At 47.7% G+C, this 13248-nt stretch overlaps 1 protein-coding gene across 1 annotated transcript in view; it reads right to left on the minus strand.

Moving 5' to 3' along the window:
* Window positions 1-5762: 5762 nt before the first annotated feature.
* Window positions 5763-13248, minus strand: part of znf804b (zinc finger protein 804B) — a gene marked incomplete at both ends in the record, with an annotated part of 56757 nt that continues 49271 nt past the window's right edge. The window contains 3 exons of the mRNA XM_083649290.1: window positions 5763-7900; window positions 8048-9810; window positions 10540-10670. Coding sequence (XP_083505416.1) covers window positions 5763-7900; window positions 8048-9810; window positions 10540-10670 — 4032 coding nt within the window. The remainder of the gene's footprint in view (window positions 7901-8047; window positions 9811-10539; window positions 10671-13248) is intronic.

The following is a 13248-nucleotide window of genomic DNA, read 5'->3' on the forward strand; positions in this document are numbered from 1 at the left end:
ATAAGTAAGACAATGACATTTTCTTTCTGTAAAAAAAAACATGCAACAAACTGCAAAAATCTTATCAGATGGACCACCCTTGGATGAAATCTTATAAAATGTGTCCGTGGTCTAATTTGTATCAGTTTAGGGGTCCTTGACCCAGAGATGGGGACTTGGACTTGCGACTTGGACTCGAATCGCACGCACAGTGACTTGAGACTCATCCTCAAAAGTCTTGAGACTCAACTTATTTTTTTATTTTTTGTGTGCAGAAAATATCTAATAATAATGTCAACTAATCAATGCTAATGCCGTATGCTAATAAAGGAGTGAGGATATACAGAGCATGATTTGAATTCCTTAATTGTAGCTATGCAGTGTTCTAAGCAGACCAGATGGCATCCAGCAGATGATAGAATTCTCATCCATAAGAGACTTGAGACTTGACTTGGACTTGTGACCAAAGACTTGAGACTTGAATTGGACTTGCCCCTCAAAGACTTGAGACTTGACTTGGACTTGTGACCAAAGACTTGAGACTTGAATTGGACTTGCCCCTCAAAGACTTGAGACTTGAATTGGACTGGCCCCTCAAAGACTTGAGACTTGAATTGGACTTGCCCCTCAAAGACTTGAGACTTGAATTGGACTTGCCCCTCAAAGACTTGAGACTTGAATTGGACTTGCCCCTCAAAGACTTGAGACTTGAATTGGACTTGCCCCTCAAAGACTTGAGACTTGAATTGGACTTGCCCCTCAAAGACTTGAGACTTGAATTGGACTTGCCCCTCAAAGACTTGAGACTTGACTTGGACTTGTGACCAAAGACTTGAGACTTGAATTGGACTTGCCCCTCAAAGACTTGAGACTTGAATTGGACTTGCCCCTCAAAGACTTGATACTTGAATTGGACTTGCCCCTCAAAGACTTGAGACTTGAATTGGACTTGCCCCTCAAAGACTTGAGACTTGAATTGGACTTGCCCCTCAAAGACTTGAGACTTGAATTGGACTTGCCCCTCAAAGACTTGAGACTTGAATTGGACTTGCCCCTCAAAGACTTGATACTTGAATTGGACTTGCCCCTCAAAGACTTGAGACTTGAATTGGACTTGCCCCTCAAAGACTTGAGACTTGAATTGGAATTGCCCCTCAAAGACTTGAGACTTGAATTGGACTTGCCCCTCAAAGACTTGAGACTTGCAAAAAATGACTTGTGAGCATCTCTGCCTTGATGTGAAAAAGTTAGAGAACCACGTCCACTGCCCTAATGATCAGTAGGCCAGTGGAGTGGAAATGGAGTGTTGGAGTGTCAGCATATTTGAGCATCTCTGAATCAAACTTCAGGATAAGAACAGACAACTAATAACGTGTGTGTGTGTGTGTGTGTGTGTGTGTGTGTGTGTGTGTGTGTGTGTGTGTGTGTGTGTGTGTGTGTGTGAGTGACAGAGAGGAGAGATAGAGAGGTTTGATGCTGTAACATCTGCTAATTATTGCTGCTCTATATTTCACTCAGTCTGTTTGATCTCCTGTCCTGTGGAGAGAGTTAGGGCTCTCTCTCTCTCTCTCTCTCTCTCTCTCTCTCACACACACACACACACACACACACACACACACACACACACACACACACACACACACACACACACACACACACACACAGCTCAGGGGTCATGGGGAGGAGAGGGAAGAATTGTGCTCTAATTACTGAATCTCCAAAGGGGACGACTTGTATTTCCAGCCAACACCTTGGGACTGGGAGTGTGCATGTTGTGTCTGTCTGTCTGTCTGTCTGTCTGTGTGTGTGTGTGTGTGTGTGTGTGTGTGTGTGTGTGTGTGTGTGTGTGTGTGTGTGTGTGTGTGTGTGTCTGTGTGCGCGTGCGCGTGCGTGTGTGTGCCACCCCTTGCCGATGTCTCTCCTGCGTTCTGGGCTGCGTTATCACCGCAGAGGGCAAATCAATCCAATCCCTCAAAGCACTCTGGGTAGTACGGGTCCACACACCATCTGGAAGCCGCTCTGTTCTCCTCTGTGTTCCACTCCCTGTGTGCCGGCCGCTGCAGTGCTCAACACTCAGCAAGCAGCTGTTATACCCCTGTGCCTTCATCAAGCAAGCATGCATAGCAACAGTTACTAACTGCCATAACCCCGGCCGGGCAAGGCGTGAAACACATAAATATATATTGTCTGTCAGTTAATGATGAGCATTGATTTTGTTTTTACCTCAAATGTGTCATATTGAAGCACACTGTGGATTTTAAAACTGTACACACACTGCAGACGAAGTGCCTGCTGTACCTTATCTGCTGGACAGTGGGCGAAGGTCAGACTGGAAATTAGAATGAAATGTGTTTAATGAGGTAACAGCCATTTAAAAAAGAAAAAATATATATGCACTTTGGAATAAGCACACAATTAAATAAAATATGGTACTTTTTAACTGAGGTCCATGACAAAATGAAAATACTCACACATTGATCTTTTGTATTTTGGAAAGTGTGAACTAAAGATAAAACAAGAATTGAAGGAGTAAAGATTTCTATTTTCCAAAATGGGTATATAGGACTGTGGCCAGAAAAGTGCTTTGGAAATTAAATGTAATCTGTCTGCAGACCCACTGGGATCCTTTTAATCATGTATACACACACACACACGCATTTCAAATCATTTATTTGTTAATACATGAGGGCAGCTATTATATATATATAATATATACTATACTATACTATACTATATATACTTGAAATTTCCCCAAACTATTTAATGGGGGCATGTAGCTCTTAAGTAAAATGTTGCATCCTGTCCCTATATATTTGCATTCTTTATGTGTGTTTTGTGGATGTAGTTATTCTTGACATTTTTTCTACAACATTTTTCTATGCTCTCTTGAAAAATGTGAAATGTTTGGTCATATAGCTAGCTCTTCATTTATTTCCTTTTACAGGCTGTTTCCCCATTATAGACAAATCCTGTTTCAGAGATCTTTCTATTGAGTAGTTTGAGCCTTCTATTAGATAGTGCATTGTTTCATACATTTTGGAGAGTTGTAAGACACATTTACTTTTCCTCTATCAAGGTCATTATACAATCTGAATGTACATACATTATGAAGGTTCTTACTTTAGAATGTTTGAATTGTATAGGGTCTTGCTATTCACCTTATAATGTAGCCCCACCCACTTGACCCAGTTGTGTTATGACTTCCTGTTCAAAACACCGTCTGTTGGTTGGAACATATTGGTGAATATGTTTCCGTTCCTGGGCATTCAGTTTTGTATATTCATTGCCTTTCGGCTTGTGACACTTGTTTTTTTCTGATTGTTGTGGTCACACCTCCTTCATTGGGAGGGGCCTTGCCTGGGCGGTTCATTCACAGGTGGATCATATTATGCAATTACGTATTCTCTTTGCTGGTTGGTGTTTGAACACCTGTTTATATGAATCACCTTTTCTGCTGTTTTGATTATGCTCATGATGGCTTCTAGCTGAAGCACATTAATTTCTGCCCCAATAAATAAGAAGACTATTGATCTGTGACTGCCGGTGTTCTGTTAGATCCTTGCACCGATACAGTGAGATTTGGAGCTGTGCTGATTTTTTTAATGTTTTACTATATCCGTTTAAGCACCACTAGGACACTGAGAACAACTGAAATGCAAACATTAAGATTCGTTGTAGATAAAATAAAACACAGTTGCAAGATTAACATGAAAGCACCAATACTCCCATTTATTTCCATGCAAGTTTTTATGCAAGTCCTGATTATTTCATTGCTGTGTGTAAGAAACTGTTGTCTGATCTATGTCACATGAATAGCGTATGTTCTAATGTCCATATGTGTGAAATAAGCAGAGCACCTGGTCAAGGTTAAATTCACCATTTATTCCATTGTTTCCCATGATTCTAATGTTATCGCTCAGTGTCCGAATATTAATATTTACACTATAGAGACAAAACAGCTCTTTACATGTGTCAGATATGGAAATGAGTTGTTCCTCCTCCCACAGTGTGTGTGTGTGTGTGTGTGTGTGTGTGTGTGTGTGTGTGTGTGTGTGCATCTACCTTTAGGGTTATCACTCACTGTCTCACAAACACACACGCACGCACACACACATACACACCAAGGTTAACATGGTGATGTTATGCCCCCGGCCCCCTGAACATTATTTATGTGTTGAAAGCCACAATCTAACTCAGATAGCCTGTATGAAATTGAGATAAGGGGAGAATAATATGGCTTTCTCATGGCCCTCTGTCCCTACTTCAAAAGGCAGCTGGTCTGTGTGGTGTTCAGAAGGAAAGAGACGATGAGACAAGCAGCCAGTCTTTGAGTTGCAGGTGCATCATTTCCTTTATTCTGGGCCTGAATGAGGGCTGATGGAAACAGCTCAGAAGGATCAAAGAGCGTTTCTCACTGTCTGCTGCAACACAGGCAGGAGGCTGCATGGAGCAACACATTTTCATTTGAAAACACTTCATATTTGGACTGTGTGTGTGTGTGTGTGTGTGTGTGTGTGTGCTTGTGCGTGCGTGTGTGTTTGTGTGCTCGTGCGTGTGTACGTCTGCGTGCGTGTGTCTGTGTGTATGCATGTGTGTGCGTGCGTGTCTGTGCGTGTGTGTGTGTGTGCTCGTGCGTGTGTCTGCGTGCGTGTGTCTGTGTGTGCGTGCGTGTCTGTGTGCGTGTGTGTGTGTGTGCGTGCGTGTCTGTGCTCGTGCGTGTATCTGCGTGCGTGTGTGTGTATGTGCGTGCGTGTCTGTGTGTGTCTGTGTGTGTCATGGGGGAGGAGGGAGGGGGGGTTACATGTCTACATGAACAAAAGCTGGATGCGATGGTAGCTGAAGCACCGACACATCCCAAGTTCAAATGACGGCCTTTTGTCCAAATCAAAAACACTCTACCTGCTCTCTCTCTCTAGTCTGTGTTGCCAATATGGATGCACCACCCAATCGCCAGAATATAAAAAAAAAATGCTTATTTCCATACGCACAGTAGTGTTTACAATGTAAATTTGAAAACGCCAGTTAATTTGAAAACGTTATACAAATAAAACAATTTAGATTATGGTTAGGCAACTAAAGCAACTTGGTTATAGGGTTATGGTTGGTTATGGTTATGGTTGGGCTGCGGTTAAATAACAAGAATGTCAAATGTGACTTGTGGTTGAAATGTAGACTTTGGACACTGCCGTCTCCAGTGTCTAAGGCCTCCGCCACCCCCAACCTCCACACCCGACACTTCCCGAGGTGCTATAGAGAGCCAAAGTGGAACGTCACTTCCTGCTTCAGCACTGTACCAGAGATTTTCATCCGCCATTTATTTTCCCATCGACATTTCGTAAAATGTGTATAAAAACAGTTTTAATGGTACAAACCAAACGTTCAGCTGACGCTATAATCGGGAGAGACCATAGAACATTTCACTCGGGCCAAAACGAAAGATTTTTTCGGCTTTTTTTGTTTTGTTTGTGGTCCGAGTGAAATGTTCTATGGTCTCCCCCAATTATAGCGTCAGCTGAACGTTTGGTTTGAACCAGTAAAACTCTTTTTATAAGCATTTTACGAAATGTCGATGGGAAGATAAATGGCGGATGAAAATCTCTGGTACAGTGCTGAAGCAGGAAGTAGGCGGTCACTTTGCCTCTCTATTGATGCGGCCACTACAGATCTAGGTTACGTTGTCTCCAAATGTTGATATCCAAGGTATTTCTGGTTCACAAACGTGTGTTTTGCAGACATTTTATTCTGCTGACTGTGCTGCGATAACATGGTTGCCAGACTGAGAATCATAAGGCCTTCTGTTGAAACCTCATTGGCCATGCTCTGTCTATGAAGGGCTGCGGGTTCAAGGGGTGCAAGGCGAGCGGGCCTGGGTGGAACGCTGCAGGGGAGGGAGGCAGGAGGGGCAGGGGGGCGTGGGACAAGAGGATGGAGGGAAACAAGGAGGAGATAGAGAAGGGGGAGAGGTGAAGATGGTGGTGGGGGAGAGAGGGGTGCAGGGGGTGAGGCAGGGGAGTCGGGTAGGAGGGAGAGGGCGAGGAGGAGGTGAGGAGGGCGATGGGTCGGGTGTAGCTCTCTCGCGGGGTCACGTGCGCGAGCGAGAGAGTCACCCGGAGCGTGTGCTGTGCCTGTGTTTGTGGTTGTGTTGGATCTGTGTGAACGCATTGGGTGTGTGTCTGTGGAGGGCTGTGCAGTGTGTATTGTTCCCCGGAGGTTCCGCAGGTCTCTATCTGTGAGCCGCGTGTGTAAACGGCCGGTTGTGTCTCTGCACTCTCTTGTGTCTGCTCCAGGACTTTCTGCATGTGCTCCCTCGCCTGCTCTTGGAGGAGGCGGTATTTGTCCATCTCCTCAGCGCTGAAGCTGATTGGTGGAGCCGTCTCTCCGCCGGTCTGTTTGTCGTCCTGACAACTGAGCGGTGAACGGCAGAGAGACGGCGCGCTGTCGGTGTTTGAGTCAACAATGTCCTGAAGACACTGTTGACTCTTCTCCAGCAGTCCCTTTCTCCTCCTGACCCTTCTCTGGATCGCAGGTAATTTTCCTATCAGAGGGAGAGGCAATGCCCTGGCTGCTTTGTGCAGCAGAGACTTGGCGGGGGATATTGCTGGAAGGGTTCTGCCTGAGCTGCAGGTGGTGACAGAGGCAGTGGGTCCAGGACCATTCTCCGACTCTGAGATGGGCTCTGTTAACTGTGTAGCCTTCACATGAATACTATGGACCACCTTGTGTGCTTTGAGGCCTGGGAGCGAGAGAGGGAAAGAGCCTGTGGCCATTGTCTTGCGGCTGGCCCCCCTGTGGGGTGAGCAGTGAGAGAGGGAGCTGGAGGTTAGGCTGGACGAGGTGGATGAGGGGCTGCTTTGCTTCTTTACCTGAGGCGGTGAGAGTCCCACAGTTTCACGCTGAGCTCCTGAGGAGGACCTGCAGGAGCTCGCTGTCAAGCCAGCCACAGTGAGTCCTGAGCAGGTACTGCTCCTGCTCCACTCTCTGCTCAGCTCAGACACACTGGTGCTGCTGCTGCTGGGGCTACAGGAGCCCGGGCTATCCCATGTGGTGTACCCGCTGTGGAGGCTGTGTGTCGTCTGCCTGCTCCTCCAGCACTCGGGGCTAGAGAAGTGTCTGCTGCCTGCCCACCTCCACACGCAGCCGGGGCTGTCTCTGCTGTCAGCCCCTGTCCTGGAGGCTGACGTGGACCCGTGCGCCGCCCTGTCTTCCCAGCTGTCGCTGCTGCTGCCCCAGGTCCATCTGTCCAAGCTGCACCTCTCCCAGTCTACATCCTCTGTGCTCAGGCGTCTGCTTCTCCTGCTCCACTCGTGAGGACCGGGGCTGAACCTGGCCAGCTGATCCCACTCCACCGCTCGGTTTCTTGACCTCCACCCGGGCCTCGCCCAGCCCGCTCCACTGCCTCCAGGACGGCTTCCCCTAACCCACTCCCACTGCTCTGTGTCTGAAACCAGGCTTCCTCTGTCCCTGCTCACCCTGTGCCCTCCTCCACCTCTCCCTCTCTCTGTCTCCTCCCAGGCTTCACAAAGCCCCAGACTCCTCTTACTCCTCTTACTCTCAACGCCTTTCCTGTCCCCGTGGAGGAGTTTTCTCTTTCTCGCCGGGCTGCTCCTGCCACAGCTGTTGTCAGGGTAACAGCAGTCAATGAAACTCCTGGGGTTGCTATGGTGACCTCTTTCCCAAAACAACTTTGAGGTGCATCCCGGTGAGAAGGAGCGCGACGAGAGGTGAGACCGCCAGGGAAAAGTCGCTGCCTCTGCGTCTCTCCTTCCCTCCCTCTCTGCTGCGTGTCTGTCTGCCGTGTGCCTGCAGGAGAGCTCTGCCTGCTCTCTGTCGGCCACTATCTGGGACTCTGTGTTGCAGCTCCTGTGAGGCCTCCTCTTCCTGACAGAGACAGATACTGGCTCGGCTTCACATCTCCTCCCCCCTGCTCCCCACGCCCGCCTCCTCCTCCTCTTCCCCCCGCTCTCCCTCTCCCTCTCCCTCTCCCTCTCCCTCTCCCTCTCCCTCTCCCTCTCCCTCCTCCTCCTCTGCTCCCAATTCCCCGCAGCCTCTATGTCTCTCCTCTGTCTGCCAGCCGAGGTGGAGGAGACCGTGGAGACGACACTCTTCACTTTGCGCCTCACCGACCGACGCTTGTTTGACACGTTCGCCTTCTCTCCCCTCTTCTTCTTCTTCCTCCTCGCAGGCTTGTGTCTCTTTGCGCCGCCGGCTTTTCTCTTTTTGCGCGACACTTCTGAGATGCCCACGCACGGCCGCGGCCTGCCGGCACGCTCGCCACACATTGTCGCACTCCCACACTCACACCTGGATGAGCCGACGCGAGGCGTCCGTGCGCCCGGCCGGGGGGCGGAGCTGATGCGAGTCGTCCGTGCGCCCGGCCGGGGGGCGACAGACTCTAATTTACAGCTCAGGGCTGTGACGGCTCTCTCCCTGATCTCTCTCACACCCCTTAATCTGCCTCCCGGAGGATTCTGAGAGTTTGTATCAGAGCTGTCACTGTGAGCAAGGTCAAACGGCTGGGCGGCTGGTAGCAGCCCTGCCTTCTCCATGCCCACACTGTGTCCTCCTCTCTCCAGCCCTATGTCTGATGATGAAAGGCTTTTGTTCTTCAGGAACAGGTGTGCTTCTGGCTCTACATTGATATGTGTCTCTTGTTTGATGCTCTCATCCTCTGCCTCTTTCTGTTTGTGTGCTCTCATCTCATCTCTTGTCTGTCTTTCTAAACAGGACTGAGTCTCTGCTGTAACAGTATCTGGTACCCGTGAATTAGACCCATTTGAGAAAGCACAGCACTGATATGGGTGCAACTGCTGCAGGCCCTCGGTGAGTTGGGCAGGACTCTGATCAGGTAGTCGGGGGGTCGAGCAGAGTGGGTTGCAGCTGTAGGAGAGGTGAGGTTGAGACTTGGTGAACTTCACTAAACCGACGGGCCACCTCAGACTGGCCGAGCCATCTTTCCCCATCACACACATATAGCTCCTCTCCCCGTCTCTTTCTTGCTTTCTCTCCGTCTCTCTGCCTGTGCGATCAGTGTGGACGTGTGCTCCCGGCACGACCGTCCCCCAAATTGCCATGTGGGTCCGTGGCGGCGAGAAGAGTGAAAGGTCCATTTCATGGTCCCGACTAAGAAGTGATTCTGTGGCAATGGAAAAGTTCTCTTTCAATTCTTCTCTTTTCTCTGTCTCCCCCTCCCCTCTCATGGGAGCTGGCTGCGCAGCGTGCATATTGTCAGAACTGGACTGAGGCTGCTGCTCCGTCCGTGTGCTGAGTTTCCTTATGGCCCTCTCCCGTGCAGCTCCATTCTCCTTATCTATGTCTTCCATCATCCCCTTTCTCCTTTCTTTCATTTGTTCTCTTTTCTCTCGCTCCTCCTCCTCCAGGTCTGAGAAGACGGAGGCTGGGGGCTCCAGTCTGGGTCCCCTGCGGGAGAAGCAGAAGGACACCCCGAGCCGGCCGCCGTCTCTCCCCCGCCCGGGGAGAGGCAGTTGGGGGTACAGGCCCAGGCGAGACTGGAGGTTTACTGCTGGGTTAGGCTCTGTGTTGGAGGCCGGATGTGGGACTGGGGTGGATTCTCCTAGAGGAGCGGGCAGCAGGGGGGGTTGGGAGCGACTCTGAGGGTAAGCAGGGTTTGGATGGGAGAACGGATGTTGCCATGGATCTTCTGGCTGGATGCGGAGAAGTGCTGTCCTGGGCCGTGTAGGAGGGGATCTCTGGATGTGGGTGGAGGGTTCAGGTCGGTCCTCAGGGCTGCACTCCCTTTGCTCAATGTCTCTGTCCTGCTGCTGGCTCACAGACCTGACCGCACCTCTTAGCCCACGGCTCCTCCCAGGGGTTCTGCAACAGCAGGTGACAGGAGAAATATACAGCAAAACCATTCACTTCACTTCAACTTCATTTCTATACATTCTATTTCTATACTGGATAGAAAGAAAGGCAAAAGCATCATGAAAATAATACATTGTCCAATTAGTATTGATAGAGGAAATGTAATGTCAGTAATACAAAGTCAAAACTATAGAGATGAAGAATGCCAAAGGCAATGGAAAGCACTGCATGATAGCGGCAGTCATAGCTATTCACACAGCACAATCACTCGATTAGAGAAAAGCACTCTTCAATGCACACAATTGCAAGTCGATGATGAAGTGTTGTGATGGTTTAATACCAATTGTTTTGATTGCTTTAGCTGTGTGTAGCCGAAAGGCACATCAGTTATATCGATGAACACTATTTTCACTCGTGTTATTTACTGCTTTATAGCAAACACATTTCTACTGTTATTTTCTTCTCTAGAACTCCATCTCCCATCAGACCCTCTGCTCTCTGAGTCTTCATGTAATATTGACTTCACCTGTGGCCTATCTGGACCAGCTGAGTGCTCTGACATCTGTGGACACATCCATCAAACGTAAGGAACAGTGACTGGATGTGACGCACTCGAACCCTCCTGGACTCTGCCCGCTGGTCTCATTCCACACACGCACGCATGCACACGCACACACACACACACACACACACACACACACACACACACACACACACACACACACTCCTCCCACTCACCGATGGTTTTCCTGTTGCAGCTGTGCTAGTTGGTGCAGGCGTCTGACAGCTTTCTCCTGTTTGCGATGATCCTTCCATGATTTGGAGGCCACGTTTCGAGCAAACTCCCTCTGCTTGAGCTCCTTCAGCCTCTGCAGGAGAAGGCACAGCAGGAGGAGGACCAGGCAGGGACGGGTACGTGAATGGCGTGCAGGGTGAGAAGAAGGCAGAGAGAGAGATGAGTTTTTAGCAGCTCACTGCATGCAGCTGTCTGTCCAACAAACCATGCACATCAGTCAGCAGCATTTGCAGATGCTCGTGTCCAATCAGCACTCTTCAGCCTGGAAGAGAGAGACTTATTCCCTCCGACATGCAGCATGAGAGAGAAACACAGCCCAACTGGTGAATAGTGGATCCCAGATTGAATGATTTAAGATGATTTAATGATAAAGGCTCTTTCCGAGTCATTTTTCATTTCAACGTTTTATTAGAGGATAAAAAAAACCTGAGATGCACCCTCGCGTTTCCGAGGGGGTCCTCAGACACAACATAGAAATGAACAACGCTTAAACAAAACAATATACATGTACATAATATTATACCATGGTCTGGGTGAATACTCGATTCTGATTGGCTGCAAGGTGTCCATTAATTTGTGATAATGTACAGTGATAATGTACACCTAGCTAAATGGTCTGTTCACCGTTCATATCAATGCGCCAGGATCACGACAGAGCCGTTTGAGCTCTATACCACCGTTAAGGGTTAATATGGCACTTTTATAAGTTTAGAAAAAGAAATTAGTCAAAGTAACTATTTAGATTACCCCTGTCTGCTCAGTTTATTAAAATAACGGCTATTTAGAAATCTGATTTTCATTCTGGTCAGCTGACAGAAGCCGGGCTCTCAGCTGTCAACTGTAAAACCCTCTGTTTACAACTTGCAGCAAGCAGCAGCCAGGCGCTCTGGGAGAGCGCGCGCTGCCTCTATCACTGATACAAATCAAGTCGAAGAGGAAAAAGATAAGATCAACAAAAAGAAAACAACAAAATGGGCAGTTAACAGCAACACACAGAGACTTTCTTGTACAAAACATACCTGGACTCCAACATACTGAAAGCTTCAGATGGTTTTCAGTCTACTCCGAGCATAGCACACGCCTTTTACGTCTATAAGACACGTAATTCCCTGGAATGTGAGTTTAAACGAGCCAGTTACATGGCGTTGCATTCTTAGACATTGCCGTTTTATTTTGTATGTTGTTACATACAATTGGCCAAATTATTAGTTAGCTTGACTCTAGAATTGTGCCAGGTGCAGGCACTAAGCGGCCATTTTATCCAATGATAGCCTAATCTTGAGCAGCCAAGGGGACTATTTTGTCTCCCTATTTCTCAACTCATATTCAAGGTTATGAAAACTAGATTTTGATTGCAAAATGCATGAAAATATAAATGGTCTTGTTTTGTTTCTTTGGCAAGTGACCATAGTATAAGCGGGTTAATGCACTTCGAGGTGTCCATTATCATGGACACCTCGAAGTGGTTGCGGAAGCAACCATCCTCGGCTTTCGCCTCGGACGGTTCACGCCTCCGCGTCGTCCATTCATTTCTGATAATGGACACCTCGTCGTGCATTAACCCTTACATAATAAACAATCCAATAACAAAAAAATCAACATAGTATTTACAGAGACATATAGATAAGGGCTCTCACACAATTCCAAATCACACCCGTTATACAGTATCTATTACAAATTTACAAACCATAAACAAGGAATGAACACATCAACAAACCAAACAACACGCTACATCATGTTGAACCTACTCCATGCCCATCGACACATGCAGAGGGATTTTAGAAAACAGATTTTGAGATCAAACTAAGCTAATCTCCATTCAATTCAATGAACGCTGAATCTCAGAACTATCTTGAAGGCAGATAGAACCCCACAACTCCAAGCTCACATCGTCTACGTATTGACTCTATGTATAGAATAAAAAAGAAGAACAGTAAATACTGTTTCAGAAACAGTAAATAAAATCCAAATCAAGAAAACGTAGAGTTAAGGAAAACAAGCAAAGATGCCTTAAGCTATGGTAATAAGTAATCATCAGTCTTCTTGAGTTAGGCAAATGATTCCAGACCAAAGCATTGGCATCAGTCGGCAGCGTTTGCAGATACTCTCCTCCCAGCTAATGTGCAATCAGCTCTATTCCACTTCCCTCCAACATGCAGCATGAGAGAGAAACACAGCCCAACTGGTGAATAGTGGATCCCAGATTTAATGATTGAAGATGATTTAGTGATGAAGGCTCTTTCCCAGTCTGTTGGATGGACGTTCTTCTCTTTGCGGCGTTTCTGTCTGTCTGAACCCTCTTTAATCCAAAGATGTGCCACTGACATGTCTGAAATGATAGACCCTGCATCGGTCGTTATAGCTCGGCCTGGGAAAAGCGCTGACCCGCTGACATTGACTGTTGCACCAGAAGTGGACCAGGTGCATTGATTTGTTGATTTTGTTGAAATGACACATCAATTACACACACAAAGGGCACAGCCACTGAACGCTGCAAACCAATTAACCCAGAGACCAATGAAAGGCTATATTTCTTTTTGAAAAATACTGCCCCCTTCTGTGTGGTCTGCACATGAGTCATAACTTGACAGATAACTATAGGAACTGTGTGGTCTCGAGCAAACTGTCTTCAACTGCATCCCAGCATAGAG

The sequence above is a fragment of the Poromitra crassiceps genome (assembly GCF_964638095.1).
Source record: "Poromitra crassiceps genome assembly, chromosome: 1".
In the NCBI taxonomy this organism is placed as follows: Eukaryota; Metazoa; Chordata; class Actinopteri; order Beryciformes; family Melamphaidae; genus Poromitra; species Poromitra crassiceps.